Source organism: Amblyomma americanum, chromosome 2 (genome assembly GCF_052857255.1).
Source record: "Amblyomma americanum isolate KBUSLIRL-KWMA chromosome 2, ASM5285725v1, whole genome shotgun sequence".
Taxonomy (NCBI): domain Eukaryota; kingdom Metazoa; phylum Arthropoda; class Arachnida; order Ixodida; family Ixodidae; genus Amblyomma; species Amblyomma americanum.
The window spans coordinates 211,098,087-211,125,361 of record NC_135498.1 but is presented as its reverse complement, the minus strand read 5'-3'; the positions used below and the strand labels follow the sequence as shown (position 1 = coordinate 211,125,361).

At 46.0% G+C, this 27,275-nt stretch overlaps 1 protein-coding gene across 2 annotated transcripts in view; it reads right to left on the bottom strand.

Moving 5' to 3' along the window:
• The window catches only part of LOC144119446 (neprilysin-1-like), a 611,912-nt gene extending 597,126 nt beyond the window's left edge, over positions 1 to 14,786 (bottom strand). For both annotated transcript variants that reach the window (XM_077652051.1, XM_077652052.1), the window contains exon 1: positions 14,714 to 14,786. In XM_077652051.1, the coding sequence (XP_077508177.1) occupies positions 14,714 to 14,746 (33 nt within the window). In that variant the 5' untranslated portion in view covers positions 14,747 to 14,786. The remainder of the gene's footprint in view (positions 1 to 14,713) is intronic.
• Positions 14,787 to 27,275: the final 12,489 nt, after the last annotated feature.

The following is a 27,275-nucleotide window of genomic DNA, read 5'->3' as shown; positions in this document are numbered from 1 at the left end:
ATACACCACTAGAGGCACTGGCTACTTTTTGCATCGACGGACTTTGCGCCTCTCTGTAAACATCCTACGACCTAGCCCTAACACTTATGGGTACTCTCTATGTATCTGAGAGCGGCTTTGCGGAGTTGATCCGATCTAGCCATTGCACTCTATAAGCGTTCGTTTCGGTCCCAAGGAATGATGCGTTCAATTCACACTTAGCAGACAGTGGGCATCGTCAGCTTGTGGAGGATCACCGGACGGCGGCGCCAGGTGGCGCCACGTTCCCGTCAACAGCGCGCACTTCTTGCTCGCCGTGACCAACCAGCGCGCTAGGGGCGATGGTTGGCGGTAAGCAGTAGCGGAACGCGCTATGCTAAATGTGTGATATCTTGCGCAGGCCGTCACACCGTCGCAGTATCTCGCGCTCGTGTTGGGATCCATAAGTAAGGGAACGTCACTGATCAGTGTTCCCTTCTGCGCCGTCGTGGTGACGATGAAGCATCGCTGGGTCAGCTGGGCCTTCACGTGGTTGTTGCAACCATACAAACGGCGCCGCCAGCTTTGGCATGAACGAGTTACAGAGAACAGGCAACCATGGAGTGTAAACTTCCGCCACGTGCTAAGATAGGCTGTTTTGATTGGTCCCACAGTGTGTCGTCATTGGGAGAGTGAAATGGGAATGGGAAGCTGCGCGAAAATAGAGTTGAGGGCATCATTTTGTTTGCTTGTATTTTGAAATTTTTCATTGAATAACTCCATGCATCGATTCTCGTAGTTCTTTTTGAGTCAGCATCTGTGCGACCTAAAGAATAAATCTGAAGTGTAACCGGGGTCCGTTCAAGCGGTGTTTTGCAGCCCATTTAATGACCGCCGCAGTTTTTCGTCTCTGCACTGGTGGTTCTCCTTCGCGTTACAATATATATATATATATATATAAAAATTTTGCCATATTTTGAACTATACGAATCTTGTTAGCTCTACGAGGGGCAGGCCTTGCCAAGCCTCTGTCCGCGTTTTGCTTGTCCCCCTTCAGCATCAAAGCTGTCTGTAAACGCGATGCTGAAAATAAAATTTGACGTGACCTGCATACCATTTATAGCGGACATGAAGTTGGCTCTATTGTTATTCAGTTATGCTGTTGCTTCATCATAGTACTAAAGTACCTAGGATTATTCACTTACACCCTGGAGTTGTATATTGTTTTCTCTATATTTTTGTAGTAATGATTTTCGCTTCCCATTTGTTTGGCTCTTGCCAACACAAAACTGCGACTGTGGAAAGCTTCCAGGCCCAGGTTAATGAGTTGAAGCAGGCCGGTGTTCAACCATCTCTCCTCCGGGCAGTGGCTGAATCGCTCATGTGAAAGCTGCGGGACAAGGTGCGTGGGCGGAAGCAAGTGCCCCCCCCCCCCCCTTGACAAAGGCCAGCTAGAGGTTATGCCCTATGTGCATGATATGTCACATAACCTAAAACTTGAAGAATGTGGCTGCTAAGCAGAGAATCCGCCTTGTGTTCTCCGCCCCCTACAAGTTGTCTCAACTTTGCAGGCGTGTGGCGGACGGTCAATGCAGCGCCGCTTGCACCACTAAGCACGAGTACCAGTACGTGCGTTGCTCCACTGATGTGGTGCACCAGTTTCCGCTGCAATGTGGTAGAGTTTACTTTTGCCAAACTGTCCAATGTATCAATGATAGACTGCTGCAGCATTTCCGCTCTCTGAAGGGTGAAATTGGCGCTAATCGCCCCAAACAATTCAGGAAATGCAATGGTCGTTACCGGAAGCTTGATCAAACAATTATTGTAGGAAGGGGATAGTCTAGACTTGAGCGTGAGATTTTAGAAGCAGCACATATGCGCAAACTTGGCCTTGACACCTGTGTAAGTGAGCCTTCTCTGGCTCTCCTAGACAAAGAGACCCGTTTTTTGATTAACAAATGAAAGTTTTGTCACTCTTTTGCAGTTGTCTTTTCATTGTCAACTTCTGTGATTTTACCACGTGCTATTCTTGTATTTCATGGCATTTCACGCGCCGACGCAATGCTTTGCTGCTATGTGTTTCTTCATAATGAACGTCAGTTGCTAATTAGCGCTTGTCCTGTCCACCTCGTCTTACGTCCTGTCCTGAAGTCGTGGTTCTTTTACCTTTTAACCTTGTCAGACTAACCGGCCCAAAGTTTTCCCTTGTTGTTTTACAACATACACAGCGCTCGACAAGGGACAAAAGAGTAGGAAAGGCTCTACTAACAAGCGAAAGTTTATTCGGGAAGACGTAGATAATATACACTGAACTTACAACCAGGAGAGCATGCACCTCCAAAACAAGACGAATCCGTTACTGAGGAGAGTCGGGATAAATAATTTTGCTGTCACGGATAAGGACAGAAGGAGTGCTCACGCACGTGTTGCTTTTTCTGCGAATATGATATGACTCTTAGATTTCTCTTGTTAACTGATGTTTATGGCTATGGAGAATGTTGGTTTTATTAAGGGCAAGAGCACACATTTATACTAGAAGAAATAGAGGTGTTAAAACAATCTATGTATTATAAAACCAGGTTAGAAGAAGAAGCACCTTTAAAAGACGTGTTGTGCAGGAGTAGTTGCGTGCTTAAGCGTTTCCTGGTTTGTGCTATGCAGTCCTTGCCGCAAGTAAGTGGATGTCATATACCACACACTCAGCACATGGTGCAAACTGAAACTCACATTTTCCTTGGCACATTTTTTTAAAGTTTCCTTGTTTTTTGTTGCAGTTCTCGGGCTCTTCTGTTAAAATATCGCAAAATTTTTCTAGTTTATTAGGAGCCGAAAACAAGACTTCCAACGCATACTTTTTAGCGGGTGATATGAACACCGTAATGTGCGCACGAAGAGATATGCGGACGATAGCTTTTAGAAATGTGTATGAGGGTGAGCTGCGTGCTGTGTGCACAAAATACACGTCGTTTTATTTCCTATTTAGTCTATAAACCGCCACGAGTTCCGCTGACGACATGCACCGACACTGTCCCTGAATACGAAGTTGCCCGCTTTCTTGATGCTGGCTACGCCTGAATACGCTACAAGGTCTTTTACAGCAGCTCGGCCTCGCTGAGGATATATAATAAACGCACCCTGACAATTGGTGGATCTGCGCAGTACATCCCCTGCCAACTTGAAGCTCCAGAGCCGTACGCTGCTCCCTGCGTCAAACGTGTCAGATGAGACTGGCTAAACACCGGCGGCCATTTCAACCACGTGCCTTTGTTCTGGCGTCATCCGGCAGCGTGACCCTTCACTCTTCAGTGGCAAAGCCGATCAAGATGCTGACGACTGGCAGTCTTCGTACTCAAGAAGTACTCTGGGTGGGTTAATTGGTTCATAGCTGTAGATGATGTCAGGACGGCACGAAAGGAACAAGGACGAGAGAGGCACAAGAACACAACGCCTGTCCTGTTGTGTTCTTGTGCCTCTCTCGTCCTTGTCCCTTTCGCGCCGTCATGACATCAGCTACAGTCTTCGTACGAACGAGTCCGCAGCTACAACGAGTGGGATAGCTCAACCAAGTTGAGTAACTGCATCATTTACCTTGCGGACCTCACTAACCCCTGGATTCGCAACAATGATGCGGACCAACCCACTTGGCCCGTGCTTGAGAAGAGTTTTGCGGGATTGTTCGGCCGCCCTGCAGTGCGCCAGCCCCGTCGCGAAAAATGTTTACGTGATCGTGCTCAACACACCGAAGTAACCTTCAGCAGTTACAGTAAGGACATCGTTGACATGTGTAAACGTGTGAACGCCGCCATGCTCTAAGCTGACAAGGTTCTTCGTGTCCTCAAAGACATTGCTGACGACGCATTTTAGATGTGCCACCTCCAGTGAGGATATTAAGTTTTTCAGAGCTGCAAAGAGCTCCGCAAGCAGCGAGCTTCTTTGTGGCGCTACGATGTCTGCTGCGAGGCCCTTCCACACTGACTCTGAGTGGTCATACTCCTAAGGACTCCCATTTGCTACCAACGCCCCTACCATACGCCATGTCGCGCAGAACCACGTTGCTGATGTGCTGTCGTCTAGCCCTGTAATCTCGCCTGTGTGTGACAGCACACCTCACGTACGCCCAAGCGGTGGCCAGGTCGTGACATCAGCCAGCACCCGATTTCTACTAGGCCGCCCCTTCTTTCCTTCCTCCGCCGCCCTCTGAGTCCCCGTCTCACGCTTCGTTCTCAAGAGCACGCCCACATCCTACGAATCATTGGCGTAGTGCGGACAACCTACCGATTTGCTACACTTGTACTCTGACCGGCCATGTCGCGCTGCTTTGCCACTCTCTCACTATGATCTGCGCTCCGACCCGTGCGATGCCGAACCAACCTCGCCGAGGAGGCCGCCGTGTACCCACTTTGTGTCCCCAGAGCTCCAAATGCACGCCACTCGCAGGTCGCCTTCAGCTCCTTGCCGTTCTCTTTCTCCTGTACTGCGCACTGAGGGAAAGTAACAGTCCTAGTGACGGTGTCAAGAACTGCGCTTGTTTTGAACTCCTAAAGTACTTTGCGTCGTCCCGCTAATGTAATCGCAGTGCTCGTGGAAGGCGCCGCATTTGCCTCCCTCGTCGATATGAGCGCTGCAGTATCCGTCAGCAGTGAAGCTCTCTGCCGTCGACTCCGCAAAGTGAGCACCCCGCTTTGTGAGCTTTCGCTCCGCACCACGAACTCACAGCGCATTAATCCCTTGGCCGCACGTACGGCCCACGTCCCCATTCATGATGTTTTGTGCACAATTGAATTTATTGTTCTGTCTCAATGCTCACACGAACTCACCTTGGGATGCAATTTACTTTAGATTCATCGTGCCGTTATTGACTGCGCCCGAGCGGAAATGGTCTTTTCTCCGCTGTGTGACGCCTTCTTGTGCGATGTGCCTACCCAGTCAGCAAAACTGCTTGTCGCGACTGATACCGACATTCCTCAGTTTTCTGCAGCCCTTGTAGCACTCTCCTATGCGGGCGTCACTAACACACATATTTTCTTCATGCCTTCCGAAGCTGATTCCCGCCATCCCTGCCTCCTGTTTTCCTCTGCTATTCTCACGGTACACAATGAACCGTGTGCAATTTTCGTCTCCAACCTATTTTCGTGCCAGTCAGTCGTGCTGTGAGGTGAATACCTCGGGCATATCAAAAAACTTGATTCCTCACTCCCTACTCTATTCTTGATAACTCCGCTTCCTTTGACGTCGATGTTCTTAGCTCTTGTGATGTTGCGACCGAGCCGCCACACGAAGATGTTTCCCAACGTGTCATTGACACTGACCTTCTGCCCGCGCTACATGATCAAATAGTCCGCAAAGCATCAGTTCTTCCTTCAATCTTCCTCAGGCTGCTTCGGCCACACGTCTGTCGCGGCGCACACTACCGACACCGGTACACACGCCCCTATCGTGTGTGGGCTTCTGAGCGCCGCGTCATTTCTCATCACCTGGACGACATGCTTCGTCGGGGCGTCATACAGCCTTCCCATAGTGCCTGGGCGTCTCCGGTTGTGGTAGCGAAAAAGAAACAAGGTTCCGTCAGGTTCTGTGTTGATTACCACCGGCTCAACAACATCACGCGCAAAGAGGTCTATCCCTTCCCACTCATCGACGACGCCCTGGGTTGCTTGCAGGGAGCAGAACATTACTTCTCACTAAATTAGAGCTCAGGCAACTTGCAAGTCCCGATGGCTGAAGTTGATCGCTCAGAAGCTGTCATCAAAACACCTGACGGCTTACATGAGTTCACCGCCATGCCGCTCGCCCTTTGCAATGCCCCGGCAACTTTCGAACGCCTGATGAACACTAATCTCAGTGGGCTCAAGTGAGAGACTTGTCTTTGATATTTTGGTGATATAGTAGTTCGGCGGTGGCACCGAACGCAGCGGCCTTCGCTAACAGCAGTATTCATACTTTGCAGACTGCTATCCAGGCCCAGCGCTTTTCTTCGAGTTTGCTGCCCCCATTCCTCTGCATGGACGCCGAAGCAAGTGATTGGCCTGCTGCTCCTGGATGGGACTACGTCAGCCACAATATCTTGAAAAAGACGACGCTGACCCACGCTCGGCGCATTTGCTCAGCGGCGGTGGCACCGAACGCAGCGGCCTTCGCTAACAGCAGTATTCATACTTTGCAGGTTAGTTGGGTTTTTCTGTAGTTTTCCTTGCAAACTACCTGCCCCACCACCGCCGCTGGTGCTGAAGTGCATTCTGTTTGTTTTGCATCTTTTGCTTTGTTACACATGGCTGCAAACGACTCCTGCTTGGTTTGCAATGAGCTGCTACCGGAAAACGGCACGTATCCGATGTGCTGTGAATGTGGTTATGGTTATCACTTAGGATCCTGCTCCGGAGTTTCTAAAACTGCCTTTAAATCTAAAAGTCTCGCAGATAGGAAGGAATGGACGTGTCAAACATGCGTCACTTTATCGGCTCGCGGCACTGCATCACCTAGGAAAGAAAAGCCGGAAAAGGAACCTGCCTTCCAGGACGTTTTACTACAGATAAATAAGAAGCTGGCAGAAATAACGGAGATAAAAGCCAAGGTCGGGACACTGCTGCAAATTAAAGAAACTGTAGACAGAATGGAACATTCTGTTCAACATATGTCTGAGAAGTACGACGAGGTACTTGTAGAAATGAAACAGCAGTCAGCTCAAATCGCGGCTCTTCAAAAGAGGGTGGAAAAGGTTGAGGCTACTAACACCGGACAGGAAGTTCAGTAGCTAAGGCAAGAATTGAACAGCTTAGAACAATACACTAGGCGACAGAACTTGGAAATTCATGGGTTGAAACACGATAGTAATGAAGACCTGCTTGGTAAACTAAATGCACTGGCAAATGAACTAAAACTTCTTCTGCTGTCCGAACATGAGCTCGATGGCCTGCACAGGCTGCCCGAGAAGAAAGGAAAATCGCCGGCGGTACTTGTTCGCTTTGTGTCACGTACAACACGGGACCAGTGGATGGCGAAGAGGCGTGTTCTCAGTGACACGAATTCAGGTGTGCATATGCTCGACAATCTGGCGGCATATAACAAAAAGCTGCTATGGGCAATAAAGAGGAAGGCTGCGGAAATGGCTTATCAGTACGCTTGGCAAAGCAATGGAAAGTTGTTTGTGCACAAGGCACAAGGCGACACAGCTAATCGTATTAAAAGTCATGCAGATCTAGATAAGATTCACTGAATCTGTTCTATTTCCTGCTGTGTTGTTCATTCAAATTTCTGATGTCACAGCCCCGAGTAAATACTTATCATGACTGCTCGTCTTTTACACGCATTGCACAGACTGAAAGTGGAAAGATGTCATTGTTTCATGCTAATATCAGAAGTTTAAAAAACAAATGGAACGATACTGAGTTATCTTTGAGTTCTTTGAACCACCAGTTTGATATTTTGGCCTTCACTGAAACGTGGTTTTTAGACGAAACTGAGGTTGTCGGGGTCCCAGGCTATAAAGAAGTAGGCGTGTACAGAAGAACACGAAAAGGGGGTGGAACTTCACTCTACATTAAAGATAAACATTTGTATGAAGTCTTGCCTGAGTTTTTTCTTGTATGCGACCATTATGAGTCTGTCGCCGTAATAGTTCATGGGACCCTAATTGCTTCAGTTTATCGTCCACCTTCTGGTGATATCAATGACTTCTTGAATTTTGTTTCTAGTATTTTCGAACATGCCTTACTACTCAATGTACCTATTGTTTGCGTTGGTGATTTCAACATTGATCTGTCATCTGAAAGCCCTCTTTGCCTACGTTTCCGGGATACCTTCGAGTCGTTTGGCTGTTTTAACGTTATAAATGCACCAACCAGGATAACACCTAACACAGAAACACTGCTTGACCTGTGCATAACTAGCCATAGTAACGAGGAAACTATTTCAGGAATTTTAACACTGCCACTTAGCGATCATCTACCCATATTCTGTTTTTTTTCCATGGGCAAAAAGAAGGGGAGGTCGTCACCAGTTCGCTCCAATCTTTCATCGTAATTATAGTGCTGAGGCGCTAGCTACGTTCCGTACTGAGTTAGAAGCGACAAACTGGGATGATGTCTACTCGGAGGAAAACCCAAGTTTATCCTATGATATTTTCCTACTTAAGGTAAAGGAAAGTTACAACAAAGCATTTCCTTTGCAGCCGGTCAAAGTTTGCAAGAAATCCAGAAAACCCTGGGTAACCAAACAGTTATATAAAAGAATAAAGGCACGCGATAAACTGTACGACAAGTTTGTTCGGTCAAAGAACCTTGATTTCTTAGCTGAATATAAACGAACCAGGAACAAGCTCAGTTCAGATCTTAAGAAGGCCCGGTTACAATACTACACGCAAAAGTTTGAAGCCATCTCCAGTAATACTAAAAAGGTATGGAACTGCCTCAAAGACATTATTGGAAAAACTAGCAACAAGATACCTAACGTTCTTAAAATTGATGGTGTTGAGTACAAGGACACTTGTTTGGCAAATAAATTTAACACTCATTTTGTAAACTCCGGGGCTACGACACAACAGGTGGTAGATATGGATGGACTTGACAAATACTTATCTCCTAGTGTGGTTGATTCATTGTTCCTGACTCCATGCAGTGAGCTTGAAATTATTTGCTGTCTTAGCTCTTTAAGCAAAAATGCTGCCCCAGGGAACGATGATATCAAGGCTCTGCCTATAGCATCTGTTGTTGACCTCCTATCTCTTCCTCTGCAGCATATATGCAATAGCTCGTTAGCTACAGGAATCTTTCCAAACAGCATGAAAATTGCAAAGGTGGTGGTTCTGCATAAAGGTGGTGCGCATGATGATATCAACAATTACAGACCTATTTCAGTACTGCCATTATTTTCTAAAGTGCTTGAGAAAGTGATAAAATCACGCCTAAGTAAGTTCTGTATTGAAAGAGAGCTTCTTGTGAGGCAGCAATACGGTTTCCGTCCAAATAGCTCAATTGAAATAGCCCTTCTGAATATTAAAAACAAGGTTATCAATAATTTTGAAAATAACCGATTCACGCTAGGTCTGTTCCTTGATTTCAGAAAAGCGTTTGATTCTATTAAACATCAAATATTATTTTATAAACTTCCTTTTTATGGAATCCGTGGCGTTGCCCTCAAACTGATTCGTAGCTACCTGACGGACAGATACCAATTTACAAGCCTTAATGGACATTCTTCTATTCTAGAACCGATTGCATATGGTGTTCCACAAGGTTCAATCCTGGGACCCCTGCTGTTTATAATTTATATTAATGATATCGTCCTCATACCAAATACACCCGATATTATACTTTATGCAGATGACACCAGTGTGTTTTTTTCAGGAAAACAGTTATCTACACTAGAAACCCTCGCGAACACCTGGCTACATGAGCTTTCATGCTGGCTCCGGATAAACCAAATGCAATTGAACGTTCGGAAAACAAAGTACGTAATGTTTAAGCCGTGAAATAAAACTGAGAATTTTAATATCCAGGTCAAGAACCAAGACTCAGCCCTTGAACGCGTTTCCATTTATAGGTTCTTAGGTGTCCTATTTGAGGAAAACTTAAGCTGGACTTCTCATATAAATAAGGTTCACACAAATATCTCTAGATCTCTAGGCATTTTGTATAAAGTGAGATATTTGGTTCCCAGCTCTATTAAACGTCAGTTGTATTTTGCTTTAGTACAGTCTCATTTCCATTACTGTCTGTTAATCTGGGGCACCACTACCAAGACAAACTTGCGCAGGCTTAAGATATTGCAAAAACGAGCTCTGCGTTGCATTGAAGATGTAGGTCCGCTAGAACATACATACCCATTATTCTTAAAACATAATTTTCTCAAGATAAAAAGACTGTTTGAACTAAAGCTTGCATATCATATATATCATGAAGTCACCCGTGACCCAGTTTCCTTTTATGCATTATACTTCCCTAACAAGAAACCTTATGATTTCAGGTATAGTCACTTTCAAATGCCTCTGATGAGAACGAATTATGGTATGCAGCACATTGATTACTTAATTCCTGATTTACTTAATAAACACCCACGTATTATGGAACTTCTGCAGCAGCCTCGTTCCCCCCGTAACTTCAAGAACAATCTTAAAATGTACCTTCTGTCCCTGTCTCCTCCATAAAGTGTCCAGTTTCTAGTTTTTTTTTTACTCGCTGGGTGTATTTCCAGGTTTGCTATTTTTGGTTTTGTGGTCCTAAAGACGTAGGAGACATGCGATGCGGTTTTCATTGTTTTTGGTTTGTGTGCTATTTCTCCCCTTGACTGTATGTTAATTCTGTGTATCTCATTGTTTGCTATGTCAATTTTTTTGTTTTGTCCTAGAGACATTTTAGCTATGCGTTGTTGTTTCCTTCATTTTTCATTGCATTTGTGTTAATTATGTGTAACTCATTGATCCTTACATATAATTCATGTTGTACGTATGCGATGTTGTTACTTTTCTTGTTTTGCTTTGTGTATATTGCTGCATAATTTGCCACCCCCCTGAGCAATGTAACGGGTGACGGGGCCACGTCAGGCAAAAAATGAATTGCATTTTGTCCCGTCACCTCTGACAAATCGATGTCAAATAAACTTCAAATAAACTTCAAACTTCTAATTTCCTTCGCCTGAAGCACGTCCTCACGTGCCTCACTGACGTTGGGCTTCAGCTGTATTTGAAAAAGTGCCGCTTTGCTGCCCGACAACTCACCACTTTAGGACACATCTTTTCTAAGGAAGGTATTCTTCCTAATCCCGCCAAACTTCGTGCAGCTGTCGAATTTCTGAAGTGAACATCACTGAAGCAGCTCCGCAGCTTCGCTGGCTCCTACTTGGGCTTTCGCCGCTTCGTCTTGAATTTTGCCTCGATCATCGCCCCTCTGACCCAGCTACTCGCTGGCAGCTTCAATCTCTCCGCTTGTACGCCCACTTGCAATGACGCCTTTGACACTTTGCGCCGCTTTTTGGATTCGCTTCCTATCCTGCGCCACTTTCACCCGACTGCGCCAACTAAGATTCACACTGATGCCAGCGGTATTGGATTAGATGCCGTTTTCACCCAACTCAAACCTGATATCATTGAGTATCTACGTGATGCACCACAAAATCTAACATTACTTGCCTACAAATAACTTGTCCGTTTCAAATTCGAATACGCCTCTGCTATTTTGGAGCCCTAACCGAAATAATCCTACAACCAGTAAAAAATCGAGCCACAGGATTCATATATTCGTGCTATTCATATAAATTCAGTATATAATCATTAAATGCAGAGGCAGGCTTAACATCCCTGGCTTGTAGGCGTCGTATTGCTAGCATGTGCTTGCTTCACAAATTTTATTTCAGCTCATTTCGTCATGCGCCCTACATCAATCCGCCAGCATGCATTTACCTCCACATTGGTCATCCCCTTCAAGGTTCCCGGCCATGCACGGTCATTACTATATTCGCATCGTCATTCTTTCTACGCTCAACCACGGACTAAAACGGCCTTCCACACGACATCGCTGCAATCACTGGTGCATCAACATTTATGGAATGTTTAGCTACTATAATTAATAGCGAATTATTTATGCACCTTACGTATTTCATACCTGCCACGTTTTACGATTTTATCGTAAAGTGCCCGATTTCCAGCGTTTTTTTACGAGTATCGTAATGTCACTATTTTTACGATTTTTGCTATTTTTGTCGTTCAGCGGCTGCACACCGTACATTCTGGTTCTGTGTTGGCAACACTGAGGCTTTTGGTGGCTCGCAAACGGGATAGCCATCGTCATCACCACCATCGCGTTCATGCAGGAAGGAGAGAACTTCCTCGCATTCTTTCTTCTGTTGTGTTTGCCCGTTTGAAATGGTGCGTTTGGTGTGGTCATAGCCGGGCTTGTTAGGCCTGTTGTGTTGCCGGCGGCGTTGTTATTTCCGCGGCGTGCAGCGTTGTTGCTGCGGGTGTCGTTGTAAGATGTCCGGCAAGAAGTACTTTCAAGTGTTCATACCAAGTTATTCGACGGATTTTCCGTGCATTCAGAAATCTCGCAAGGGTGAAAAATATGCTTTCTGCACTGTCTGCCGCTGTGATCTTCTTCGCAGCAAGCTCTGAAGCAGCAAGTGGCCAAGGTCTTAAATAGGCAAGAAAGACTGTTCATATCCTTTCATCAGATGTCAACAAGGCATACTGCGCCTTCTTGCTGTCAGTCATACCAGAATTTGAAAAGACAAACACCTTTTTGCAGTCTGGAGCTCCCAAAGTACATGTGCTTCTGGAAGTTTTGAACAGCCTGCTCAGGGAGATTTTACTGCGATTCGTGAAACCATCTGTTATTAAGAGTAGTTGTGAGCTCACAGATATTGATTAAAAGTCTTCTGGCAACCAGAGGGATGATGATGACCTTGTAATCGGCAGCCAAACTCTACAAATCTTAGAAAGGCTGAATATTGCTGACAAGCAACAGTTTCTTACACGAGTAAGAAGATTTTTTGTGGTGGTAAGCGATTACATCATCCTGAAATTCCCCTTGAAGTCAGAGATTCTGAAGAAAGCAGAAGTGGCAAGGCTTTCCAGCATTGTGACAGCAAAGTTTGCTGATGCCAGGTACTTCATCAATCGCTTTCCAGTTCTCTTGCCAGTTTCTGAGCGGCAGGATGATGACTCGGACCTGGATGACATCAAATCCCAGTTAAGCCGCCTTCAGCTCGAAGAACTTCCAGTACAAGTAACTACACAGGTGCAGATAGACGAGCGGTGGCATGCTATTGCCAGTATTCAGGACATTGACCGTACTTTTAAGTATGATAAGATCTCAAAAGTTATGTTAGGGATTCTCACTCTCCCACACAGTAACGCAGACTGTGAAAGAGTGTTCAGCAAAGTGAAAAAGACTTGCACTCAGTTTCGCTCATCCATGTCAGAAAAGAGCCTAGAACAGCTGTTAGTTGTGAAATGTAAGGAGTATGTAGTCTGTCACAATCAGGTGTTCGACAAGGACTTTCTGAGGAAGGCAAAAGCAGCGACATCCTCAGTGTTGTCCCAACCTTCCACTTCGAAGACATCTTTCTGAAGTTGTTTGCATGATGTATTGAAACACCAGTTGAAGTTGCTTTGTTTTCATAGCCAAATAAAAAATTTGATGTACTAAAACATAATTTTAGTATTTTTCACCGAATTTTAGTATTTCTTGGCATCCTCTATAGTAGATTTAGCATCGTCGGGTTGGCAGGTCTGGTATTTTCTTTGTTTATTCAATATGCTTTATACATGTAGCCCACCCCTTGTGTGATTCCCCCATCACGGGGGACTTTAAGGTAATAAAGTGAAGTGAAGTGAATAATCATGCTCGGCGGGAAGAGGAGGCCATAGACCAGAGGTGACAGCGATTAAATTAAACTGCGCCCACAGGCTAGTGGGAGGGACTGAGTTTTAGAAGAGTGCCACGATCTCGACAGCACCCGTTGCAAAGCACGATACGTCAATAAGCACGCGGGTCAATCACATTTTTTTTTTCGCCAAGAACACCTTTGTAAGTCCGTCGTCTATATTTTAAGGCTCATCAAAGCCGGCAGCGTAAGCGTGCGAAAAAAAAGAACAGCACATTGCACGAATAATAGTAACACGTGCTATAATTCCTGACTGCGTTATATGTACTCAAACTATTCCAAGCTACGTACGTATTCCAAGCTACGTACGCTTAACGGACCCATAGCGCTATCACGTCATACCGTCAAGGCAGAGCTTAAGTGTTCTCTCAAGTCTCACGCGACAGCGTATGTGCCAGGTGTGGCAGGTAAGCCGGTGTAAGCGTTGTCGCACGCGTGACGGAAAAATCCGAATTGGTTGGAACGGTGACTGTTACAAGGCTCCCATAGATGGCGCCAGCCACACCAGCACGTGCATGGGATCTCCAGCATTCGAAGCAATCGCGAGCAATACGCCAAGAGTACGGGCCGTCAGTCGTAGCCTTCCTCCTCCCCCTCATACAAGCATGGAGTAGGCGACGACTCTCGTTACAAGCGTCGCCTCTCAACCTCTTACTGAGCAGACTCATCACTTACTTCTAGTAACCGCACTTACGCAGCCTACACAAGTATTGAACCCCTGACCCTCTGGTTGCCAGTCAGATAGGTTACCGCTATGAGACGCAGGCTTTTCATATGGCTTGGTTAAAGCGAGGCTGTATATGAAGGTCGTGTGGTCAATCAAATAATGATTGTGGCGCTGAAACTGGAAACAGCGACCATGTAAGCGTGCGCAGGAATAACCGCTTTCGCATCATACCCTCAAAAGCCGAGCTTAAATGTCCCCCTAATTTTTACCTTCTATTGACTGTTGTTCTCTCTGGATGAACGCTTGCACGCCTACGTCAATCCCTTCGGACACACGGTCGTGCTCTATAAGATGATTTCTGGATGAATAACGGTTAACCACTCTTCCACGGCGACCATATTCATATCCCAGCGAGAAACTCAGCTTTCGTATCGGCGTAAAGCAATTAGGATAATTCTGCACAGAAAGCGCATATTTGTCAATCTACTTCCATGAAAATGTAATGCATCAAGCACAGAAAGGTATGTCTGTCAACACTGAAGGTTTTCCTGACTGCTCTTCCTCCGCATTCCTTCGGTCGGCAGGAATGAGCTACGCATGCTTACATCATTTGCACAAATAGGCCACCGTACTGTATTATACTGCTGCGAGTTTTGGTGCACCGAAGGACGCTTGCCGTCAGAACTGAGAGAAGAACTGAGAGAAGGTGCTTACCGTGGACTCGGAATTCTGTGCAAAAACGAACATATCTGCTTGTTCTTCTTCTTCTTTACCCGAGTAAATGTGGCACATACCCACGCGGGGGAATTGGCCAAGGTACAGTGGAGAATGTTCAGAAGTGTCCTGCTCTTCTTCTTCGCTTCTCAGCAAAGTCAGCAGAAGAGCAAACAGTACCTGGGCTGTGAGGCCCAGAGATAAGCAGGCACTGATATTAATGCCTGAGAAGTTAGCAGAATGCTGTCTCTTTTTCAGGATTGGAGGAGTGCTGGCATTGTTCCTTATTACGGAAACCATGATGTGCTGTGATGCGCATTTTGTTGTGCCCTTTTTCGTCTTTGAGGCGCCATGATGTGGCAGCACGAGCACAGGCTGAGATTTAAGGGATATGCCTAGAAACCTGTGTGCGTTTTTATGCACGGATATATATTAGATTAGGGGCGTTGCCGAAGTGGATGCAAAGAAATATAGGAAAATCGTCTGCCAGCTACTTCCGGTTCCAAAGTTCTCGTACACACTCCCTTTTGCATAGCAATTGCCGTTTATGCATGCATCGTTTATTCACTCATTTTTTCGTCCTGCGACATCGCTTATCGGACAGCAGCACCGTAAGATCTACACATGCAGCTTAACGTAAGAGTAGCGTAGCGTAAATTGTCAACAACGAAAGGTAGGTGTGTTTTGTCGTGGTTTTAATATGTCTGTGCAGGCTGGCTTTTCTGCGTATGCACGGCCGTCAGTTGAACTAGTTTAACGTGTTGGTTATTTACCCATTATATATGTATTTTTGCCGCACTTCGATGCCAACGAAGGGCGGAAACGTGCGCAGTTTAGCAGACGATAGATGTATTTTCCTCACAGCATGTACGAGCTGCAAGTGGGCTAGCAAGCTGTCTATACATGCCACTGTGCGCACAGCGTGTCTCAACAGTTCATCGCAATGCATAAGCATAGAAAGCCTCCTTCCATTGACATTATTTTGGTTGCATTTCCTGCGAAAACACGCGACGAAGCATAGCAAAGTAGGTGTCACGTTGGTCTTGCGATCATGCAGTACAATAGGTGGTGTCGCAGTGCAAATCAAGTAGTGTAAGGAGCGATATTAATACAGCGACTGCTGCGAAGCCACTGAGCAGGGGGAGAAATTTGGAACCGGAAGTAGTGGTAGCAGACGACTTTCCCGTGATCCTCTGCGCTGAATCAGAAAACGCACCTCACCCATTACAGCAGGTAGATTCTTCTGTTATATGAATTCACTGCTTTTTTTCATTTCCGCATATTTTTATCCCAATTTTTAATCGAAATTCGAATCTTTGTCATAAAATTATCCAATTGCTTCACTATTTGCCCATGATTGCGTTTGTATCAGCAACGCCCACAGGCCAATCCCCCTCCGTAGGTATGTGCCATTAAGCCTTAGGACATCATCATCTCTCTGCCTAAGCGGTCGCGCAGAGTCCCGTTACATAAAGTGTTCTCTTGTCTCAGCAGCTTACCGGAAGCGACCGACGTCGGCAGTCAGCGCGGGCCAATAAGGGCGCGGCCACGTCTGACGTCCGCCTGCGTCTACAACATGGCCGCGCCTGTAAAAGCGGGTAGCAGGGCCTCTTGCTTCAGCACGAACTCGTCGTTGCCGCTACACTGCGCCTCGCGTTCACGGCAAACAAAAGCCGCACGAAGCTTTCACTTTGTCTGAGGATGCACACACCACAAAATTTTAGCGACGAAACGCCAAGATTTTCAATATGCTTCTGGATTTTCAAAGCTGCTATGCTTAGCTACTGTAGTGTAGGCGTGAGCCGCCCTTGAAGACCGTGAACCATGACAGCAAACGCATGGAACTAAACCCAGTTTATTCAGTGACTCACGCACATATATATGCACACAACTGTAGTCCTCTGGCGGTGGTCACATTGAAAAGGAAACAAGAACTAACTATACAACATATTCCCTCCCTTTGTGTTAAGGTTAGTGAATTAGTGGATTAGTACGTATTGCAACATCTCAAAGGATTTACTAATAACAAATGCACATGTACATGTAAACCATTACAGTTTGACAAAAATGATCACAACACAGTCCATTCATGCACTCTTCACCTAGAGTTCACACTAGCCTACATGTAGCCATATCGGTCAGGCGGTCGTCTCTTGCGAGGTGGCAGCACACGGCGCGGAGGGCCCGGCGTTGGAAGCAACGCCTCTGTTGTGTCTTGAGGTGGGTCAGGAGTGTAAAGAACTGGTCCGAGCACTCTTGGGGCGTCAGAAGGTGACCCATGCTGGATGCGGACACACTCACCACTCTCGCTGGGGTTCCACGATTGAAGCGCCGCTGGAATCCTTGATTGCATGGCCGCATTCCATATCTTGCCGTCGTCGAGACGGAAAGACGATCGCCCATATTTATTCGTTACCTTGCGGGGACCCGTGAAAGCGAAGTCTCCCTTGAACGAAGTAGCTGGCTTCTTCACCCGCACATAGTCCCCAACTTTCACAGTAGTCTCTTTCGCAGACCTGCGGCTATCCGTATACTTCTTACTGTACTGCTGTTGCTTCTTCACCCGTTCGCGCAGGCGCTCCAGCTCAGAGTCTGGGGAGCTGAAAAAGGCAGGCGACGGGTATCCGACAATATCAAGTCTTGTTCGTGGTACGCGTCCATGGAGCAGTAATGCAGGGGTAAGCCCCGTAGTAGCGTGCGGAGTGCAGCGGTAAATTCCAAGGTACTCGATTACTGCTTGACGAAACGGACGCTGCTCTAACGCTGCCACTTGAACATCCGACTTTAAAACTCTGTTGAAGCGTTGAACTTCCCCGTTCGCTTGAGGATGATACAAGGATGAGTGCAGAAGGCGGATGCCACGATCATTTAGAAATTGCTCAAACTCTCTAGACGTGAACTGTGGCCCATTATCACAAACGACTTCATCCGGGTAACCTTCACGGGAAAATACACAAAGCAAAAACATTGTGACTGTAGTGGTGGAGACGTCGGAGCTGAAGTGTACCACGGGCCACTTCGAAAAATAGACCACCAGAGTAATCGCAAACCGACAGTCATGCGGAGCTCGCTCCAGGGGTCCCACGATGTCTAGTGCTATCTTTTGCCATGGACCGTCTGGGAATGGCACTGGCTGCAGTGGTGTAGCAGATACTTTGGCGCTCTTGTCTGCTCCCTGGCAGGTGCTGCAGGTCTGGATCGCGAGCTCGACTTGCCGATTCATGCCCGGCCACCAAAACCGCTCTCGTAGACGCGCCTTCGTCCTGACAATTCCGGGATGGGCCTCATGTGCTGTGGCGATCACTTGCGGAGTCAGTACTTCTGGAACAATAAGACGCTCTCCGCGGAGCAACAAGTTATCAACAACGGACAATTCTTGCTGTACCTTGCCATATGGCTTAAGTTCCACCGGAAGCAATTTGTGCGAAGGCCACGACGACTGGACGTAAGAAATGACTTGTTGTAACGTGTTGTCTTCAGCTAGACTCTGCTGGACTTGCTCTTTGGTGATGCACGATGGCGCTTAAATGAATGCTACCACTTCGTCTATAGGCGTTTGGTCCTGCTGTAAGGCAACTGGAAGACGGGACAGAGCGTCTGCAACTTGGTTTTCCAATCCCTTCCGGTATTGCACCGTATAGTTATACCGAAGAAGTCGCTCTGCCCAGCGTGCTATGCGCAGCGGCCGTCTACTAGTATCTTGACTTGACAAGAGAGATACCAAAGCCTGGTGATCTGTGTACAGTGTGAAGTGGCGCCCCCAAAGATACGTGTGCCAATGCTCGATAGCCCAGACACATGCGAGCGCTTCGCGTTCTCCCACGGCGTACCTTCTTTCTGCAGGCGTCAGAGTCCTTGACGCAAACGCCACTGTGAATAACTTGTGCCCATGCATCTGTTGAAGAACTGCTCCGAGGCCGCAGTCGGATGCATCTGTGGCGACAACGACTGGAAGGGATGCGTCGAACATCCGAGCACTGTCCCGGAATCGAGCATGGACTTAACCTTTTGAAAGCTGGCATCAACATTCTCAGACCAAATAAAAGGCACATTCTTGCGAAGAAGGGCCCGCATAGGCTCGACAACATGTGCTAAATTTGGAACGAACTCTGCGTAATATTCCACTAAGCCAAGGAAGGATCGAAGACCAGCAGCAGCCGTGGGAGCAGGGATGTTTTTGATGGATTCTACCTTCTCAGGTTGTGGAATGATGCCATCGGGCGTGACTTTGTGGCCCAAGAATGAAAGTTCATTTGTGCAAAATACACACTTGTCATTTAGCTTGATACCTGCTTCTTTAATACGCCTGAGAAGGGTCGCAAGGTTTGCCCAGTGGTCTTTTTCACTCTTTCCAAAAACGATGATGTCGTCGATGTAAAACAAGACACCAGAACATCATTGAAGAATTTGCGACATCATGCGTTGGAAGGCCGAGGGGGCGGAAGCTAATCCAAAGCCCACACGCTTGAAGCGATAAAGTCCGTCGTGTGTTACGAAGGCTGTTAAATCACGGCGCTCTGGATGTAGCAAAACTTGGTGATAAGCAGATGCCAGATCTAACTTGGAAAAGTGTGTTGCACCCACAAGGCTGTGCAGAAGTTCTTCAGTGTGGGGAAGCGGAAAATTGTCCGGCACGACGGCCCTTGTTGGCTTCTCGAAGGTCGACACAGAGGCGAATCCCTCCATCTTTTTTTTTTTACCACGACGATAGGGGAGACCCATTCTGATGCGTTGACGCGCTCAATCACATCCGTCTCTTCCAGCCGACGAAGTTCTTCTGAGACCAAAGGTTGTAATGACAGTGGTAGGCGGCGAAGCTTAGACGCAGTGGGTTGGACGGATGGACACGTTTTGACCTGGTGAACAAAAGTCTTAGCCAGACCAATGCCCTCTCCAAACAGACAATGGAACTCTTTTCTTATGTAGCTGGGGAGCCCAGCATAACACGGATGCGTTTCTTTTACAGAACATCGTTCTTGGCTACCAGCTGCAGTGGCAGTTGTCTCAAGGCAACAAAGGGATGAGCCCTCAATTCGTAGATTAAAAGCTCTAATCGCATCGATACCGAGAAGCGAAGTGCCCCGATACACGACATAAAACAAAATGGGTGCTGTACGAGCCATGTACGTAACCTCAGAGAGAAAACATCCATGCACCGGTATGGGCTGTCTTGAATAGTTTAATAATTTAACTAGCGGGGCAGTACAGTGTGCTTTACTGGAGAAATGCTGGTTGAAGAGGCTGTACGACATAATGGAAACTGCTGATCCCGAATCAACTAAGAATGCTACGCTGGTGTTTCCTACTAAGACATCAATATGAATACCAGGGTGAGTGGATGCGGCCACTACCAGAATGTATGCAACGTCACTGCGTTCTTCGCTGCTTAGTTCCCGAACAGAAGCAACGCGTCGATCCTTATTGCACACTGACTTGAAATGACCGACCCGACCGCAGCAATGGCAGCGTTTCCCTTTAGCCGGGCAGTGGAACGACGCAGCCAAGTGCTGATTAGAAACGCAACGAAAGCAGTGGAAGGGGGCGTTCTTCTTAGTTGCAACATGCTGTACACTTGTAGACGCAAAAGCTTGGACGTCTTGAGTTGTCTGTTCTAGCTGAGTGGCCACAAGCACAGCACGCGAAAAAGAAAGACTCGAACCATCGAGCAACAGACGCTCACGGACATGTTGCGAAGAAATGCCTTTCCGGAACTGATCACGGAGCGCATCCTCAAGCACGGCGAACGAACAAGCAGCTGCATGCTCACGTAATGCAACAACATACTCGTTGATAGATTCACCTGGCTGCTGGACGCGTTTGCGAAAACGGTGACGTTCTACGAAGATATTAGTTCGGGTGGTAAAATGGTTCCCCAAGGCTGTAACCGCATCGTCATATGGCGAAGGTGCCGTCTCTGTCTGTTTTGGCAACAGTCCGGTGCTTGCACCCTCACTATCTGCTGGCAGATCCTTAGCGGTAGCGCTCTCACCTTCTTTGGCGTCTTTGGCTGACCCAAGAAGCGTGAAGAATATTCGCTGGCCTTCGACGCCCAGACTGTGGATAAGAAGGGCTTTGCGACGCTCTGCCGAAAAATCAGACGCTCCCGAAGCCAGCATGTAGTTCTCGAATAGTCGCACCCATCGTGACCAAGGACAGCCGGGCGACCTGGAAAAGGCAGAAATGGGGGCGGTGGTGCGAGTCCGGAAAAGCTCATGACTGGAAGCGAAAAGGTTGATACGCCCGCTCTTCCGTTCATCCTCGTCGCCAATATAGTGTAGGCGTGAACCGCCCTTGAAGACCTTGAACCATGACAGCAAACGCATGGAACGAAACCCAGTTTATTCAGTGACGCACGCACATATATATGCACACAACTGTAGCCCTCTGGCGGTGTTCACATTGAAAAGGAAACAAGAACTAACTATACAACAGCTACTACGTCTCGGTTTACGTCCGAAAGCGCGGGAGGTTCAAACAGATTAACTATTTTGGTTCAGGAAGGGTCAGAAAGAATAATTCGTTTTCTTCTTTTGCCGTCATTGAATAAGTAACAGCTAAATTGTAAATGCACAGCTGTTATTTTCAGCATTTTGCTTAGCATATCGAATCACGCCAGTTCTATACTCCGTATCATACACAGCAGTCAACGTTGCCGCAGGCACGAAAGTAGTCTGCTGCAAAAAGAAACAACATGCATCCGTCCGGCTCGCATCGTGGTTGAGTGCCATGAAGAAGCATCGTGGTTGAGTGGTACGAAGCACGCGCCTGTCTGTACATTTTATGAGGGGCCAAAGTGGGACTCCCGGCCTTGCTTTTTATTTTATTTTTCTTGAACTAATCACTAGGTAGAAATTCGAAATGCGAGCTATTACTGGCCATTTTATAAGACTGTAACGCCTTCTTTGAAAAACACAGCACCGCTCACTTGTTTCGAAAGGAAACGGCAGTGTAGTGCATTGGCGACGGACGTGATTGCGAAGTGCTGTTCTCGGGCGTTGAGTGACTTTTTTGCATGCGGTACACAATGAATAATTAACTGTGCGGTGATAGAATTCAGTGCGGCGTCGATTATTCGGAGCAGCCTCGGCCAGCGGCAAACCGGCATTGGTCGGTGTACTCAGTGGCTTTTAAGGGAGGATCGTCTGATTCGCGAGGTCTCCTCTTTGAGCTGTTGTCGCAAAGAAAATTCTTTGAATTGCTTCCTTTCGTAGTAATGTGTTGTATTAGATGCCGGATTCGGTGTGTTATTGGTGTGGGCTAGTGCGGCGAGATGGGGATTATTGAAAGCTGTGCATTTAAGCCCTGAGCAGAGATTCCGCTGCGCAGGCCGTCGAACGCAACAAGTGGTGTCATATATTAGCTCACTGGCCGCTGTAGTTGATATTTGTTACCGCGAGAAGCCCCCGACGTGGTCCCATGGTTCGTGAAGAGGGCAAACGAAGAGGTTGACGAAGCTCGCTGTTCGTTCTACTCACGGTAGCTCGTCGTCGCGCTCTCGCGGTAGCAATACAAACGAGTAAAAATTCGGCTTTCTTACACACCAGTGAGGTGTAAGCGCAGCGTGAGGGAACGTTGTGGCTGGCATTTAGTTGCTGACATCCGCTCTCATGTTTTTAATCTTTGTAAATATTGTGAATGTAATAAATAATCTTTGTAACTAAAGTTGTCCATTGTGCTCGGTCGTAATCTACTATCGTTGTTTTTCGCTGCTGCCACAATATGCACGGGTTTAAAAACTGGCGCTGTAGATTATAGAATTGCATATTTTACATTTCCTACGCATATCATGTGAATGACCTACAACTGTTGTATGGTCGGTGTTTTTTACAGAAAAGAGAACAGGGCAGCAAAATTCTCTTGCTCAAAAATGCTTATATGCGTACTTGCGTTGCATGCTTGAAAACGTGAGTTTTTAAATACTAGTGAGTGCTCGCACAAAAAAAAAGGCCAAACTTCAGTGAACCACTCAAGCATAAGAGTACAAATAACAAACGTTCAGTTCTTTATTAAAGGGCAGCTTCTTAGTCTCTCGTGCACCATTTGTCCTGGCAGTTTTGTAGTAGGTCCACATTTTAGAGCTGGAACATGAGACAACTACATTACTGCAGCAGTAAACAAGGGCGAAAACTGCAAAACAAACTTTGGCATACACTAGACGTACCCAGTGAAAGACTAACATACCAATGTCGTCCACAACTTGGAAGAAATAGTATACATAGGAATGCAATTATACAGCAAATTATGCAATAGTAAAACTAACCAGACGGCCACCACTAAATTGAACTTCTCTGAAGAATTGTCTAGGATGCTTGTACCTGAGGATGAAGTCAGATGTGTCCTGTTGGTTATATAGAAAGGGAAGGCTAATAGGGCACTTAGGAACCTTACAATATTTAACACACGATTAATAAATCAGAATGGCATGTGCAGAAATTGCGAGCTTAGACAGCAATGAAACAACGCACAAAACACGATAAGCACAAGGTTGAAAAAAATGAATATAATTCCAGTCAAGCCAAGTTTATATTTCTTTTCGCCGAAAAGAAAGGGACCAGGACTAAAAGCTGCGAAAGACACCTTGACAAGGCCCAGGCCCCCTACAATAATTGGCAGAGCAACAGCTAGGAGGAAGATGAATTTAGAAGGACGTGCACAATTTTTTACATGGAAGAGTTTCATATTATTACTTTTGTCCGTATGAAAATACGACACACAGCAAAGCACAAAAACAGAAAATAGACACGTCCTAAAAAACTCATTCTTAAAATAAGAAATACATCAAGATAACGTTATGAATACAAAGCAGCACTAGGTTCACAAAAGTTGTTCATTGGCAAAAAATACCAATTTGGCGATTTGAGTGATTAACTGGATCGAATTCAGTTGCATGTAACTTATTTAGTAGTTTAGGTACAGTATAGCATAATGATTAAGTGTATGAATACGTGCGAGGCACTGAAACAAAATATTTTTCTTTGTGTCGGTTAGGTCGGTCTAGGATATTTGCTTTTCATTCTGGAAGGTGTACGATAATACTTACATTAGATTTTATGAAATATATTTAAGCTACGATTATCTTGTAATCAAAAAAGGTGAACACGGAAAGCAAATTATACTACAAGAAAAGCGCCTTGGTTGGATGGCAGTAAGACACACCTGCAACATACCGTAATGCTCTTTCTGCAACAAGTGTAATTTGGATAAGTTGGTTACCCCTATGGTGCACCAGACTAACCTGCAGTACTGTAAGAGCTATAGCACAAGCGCGTTATATAACAATAGTTTTATTTTAGAAGACAGCAAGTATCTTGTTCGGGCGATGGCGCCAACTGCTGATGCAACTTTTGAATGTAAATAATCTATGTGGTCGTTCCATGTAAGGTGCCTTGAAAAGAGCACTCCGAGTACTTTCACAGAATTAACAATTTCAACTTTTTCTGTTCCCATGCGTACGCTCAAGGCATCCGGTAATTCCTTCTCTCTTGGAGTGTAGGGAACTGCTTTCGTTTTGCTTGTGTTTATTTTGAAGTGGTTTTCTTTGACCCTAGCGTCCAAGCCCAAAAGGCACATATGTGCCCGCTCCTCTACATCTTCTTGCGTACTTCCGTTAATGAAAATGGTGGTGTCGTCCACCTAGGAATTAAACTTGACGTCCTGAGTGCAGTGTACCATATCATTAATAAAAAGAAAAGTAGCGGTTCGAGAATGCTTATCTGTGGCACGCCGGTATGAATGGATAGCAATGAAGATTTAATGTTATTTATTTCGACATATTGTGTCCTGTTGCTAAGGTATGATGTAAGAAGCGCATGTGGTGTTCCACGAACGCCGTATCTGTGCAATTTTAAAAGAAGGATAGTGTGATTGACAAGATCAAATGCTTTGAAAAATCTACATAGATGCCCAGTACCATAGGTTTCTTGGTGAATGCTTCAATGATAAATTATTTTTGCGTTAAAAGTGCTGTTTCTGTTGATCGATGCTTCCTGAAACCATGTCGATAATCGAGCAGAAGATTATGACGCGATAAAAACGATTGAATTTTAATGTGAAGTATTTTTTCCATACCTTTAGAAAATACTGGTAGTATCGAAATTGGGCGATAGTTGACGAAAAGAGTACGATCCCTATATTTAAATATAGGTGTAACACGTGCAGTCTTTGTTGCTTGGGGAAATACGCCCGTGGACAAAATCAAATTATATATTAAAATAATGACTGGACAAATTACGTCAAGAACGTGCTTCACAGGAAGTACCTGCATACCACATACATCCTCGGATTTACTATTTTTGATGGAATTGGTACAAAGGCATACTTCTGTGCAGTCCGTCAGAGAAAAGAACAGTGAATGGCATGTAGCAGTCTGACAGAGGAAGCGTTCAGCATGAGATGTAATGTTTGAACCGGAGTAATCACTGTGACCGGCCTGCTATACAAAAAAAGCTATTTAAGGCGTCAGCTAATTGGCTGCCATTTAGCTGTTTCCCTATATGTTTAAGTGTATCGGGTATAACTCCATGAGTGACAGAATGCATTAGTGAGTTCAGTTTTCACCAATGTAGATCAGAACGTTTTGTGCTCTAATCAGAAAATATATCTCCAAAATAGGCGTTCTTTGCTGCACGTAGTCTAGACGTAAGCTTATTTCGGTATGCTCTAAAATCACAAAATGGATGCGTATCTTTGTTTTTTACGAACTTTGCATACAGGCCGTTAATATGTTTAATCGAATCTAGTAATTCCCGCGTCAGCGAAGGCTTCCGAGCATTCTTCGGTTTCCTTCTTGGACGTATAATGGAAAATATGTATCGTACAGGGCTTTGAAGAGGTCAATGAATTTTCAGTATGCTGTGTCACTATCTTGAGTTGCGTAGACAGGGTTCCAGTCCTGCTTACTAACAGAAACACGAAACGAATCAAGTGTAGCAGGGGTAAATTCTCATAAGAATTTTGTTTGTCTGGTTGTATCAGCGACGACCTAAGATTTTCGAGCTCACATTACTACTCGAAAGGGGTCACTGAGGCCGGTGCACACAGTATTTGCAGTCACTAAATCTGTATTAATATTTGTGATAAATATATCTAGTAATCTGGCACTACCTGGAGTGACACGAGTGGGTTCTGAAATGGCGTTCCAGAAGACGCTTGCATCCATAATATCAGAGAGCTTCTTTTGCGTGTTCGTCGGTAAAAGCATATACAAATTTATATCGGCCCCTAAATGAAGATCTTAGTGATTCCTTCGTGTGCAGGAATCCATCTAATCCAGGAATCCAGGCAGCGCGCGCTGCAGGTCTTTCCGCACCTTTGCCTGGATGCACACTCGTTTCCGCTTCTTGGGCCCGTGATGACGTTGCACATCCGTCGTCACCTCCTATGGATAGGGCCGAGACATGGCAACGCGCACAATGCTATCGCCGCCGCATCCTCCAGCACGTGGCGAACCCTGAGCAATTATACCGCCGCCCACCTAGGTCTTTCCGAAGGGCAGAGGCGGTACTCCTCCGCCGCGCCCAGACTGGCCAGCTTCTGTCGCCAGCAAAGCTCAACCTCATCAACCCGCACACATACCCAACCCCTCAATGCCCGGCATGCCCGGCCAGAGGCACGGCCGAACACCTTTTGTGGCGCTGCCCTGCTTTTGACGTGGTGCGGGAGCGAGCACTTCAGTCCCTGGGCGGGCACCGACCTGGCACCTTGCAGGAATGGGTCGATCCACCATTACACATCGGACCATAGGACGCACTCCGGCTCTGGCGGGCTTTTCTCCTATACTTCAAGGAAGAAGAAGGGCCTGGCCGTTTCTTCGCAGAGCCGACCACAGGACCACCCCACTTCGAAGAAGTGGAGACCGGCCCTCCTCCCCCTCCCCCACCTCCACCCCCATGAAGCCCCTCATTTCTGCCGCAAGGCTAGGCCTATTTTATGCAGAAATAAAGACGTATAAAAAAAAAGATCTTAGTGTCTGTCACGTAACCAAATATATCCTAAAAAAATTAAAAATACGAAGATATCACCGGAGGGCGGCCGATATACGAAGCAAGAAAGATTCATTTCAGAGTGCAAAGTAAGTCAAATCAGATCAAATCAAAATCAGTTTTATTCAAACGACTAGTAGGAAGTACGTGTGTATCAACTGGCCCCTCAGCCTTCTCGGCAAGACTTGGGCACATGCAGGAAATGCGAAAAATAATTATAGCGAGACAACTCAGTATTTTACACAGAATTCCTGTAACAGCAGTTATGCGATAGTTATACACAAAGAAAGGCGAAATGCTCAAGACATTATACAATAGTTCGGAGGACAAAAAATAAAAAAAATAAAAGGAAGAATGCATCGAAGAAAAACACAGACTTATAGTGGAGTCGAATATTGCTGGCTCCGGAAAAATGTTTTTATTTTGGCGATTGATAATTGACCTACTTTTATGTTAGCAGGAAGTTGGTTCCAAATTTTAGCAGTGTCATAGGCGGTAGTTCTTTTACCGTACACATTATTAACAGCTGGAAGGTTAAAACGACAACTGAAAAATTTCTGGTTGGACGAGATGGATATACA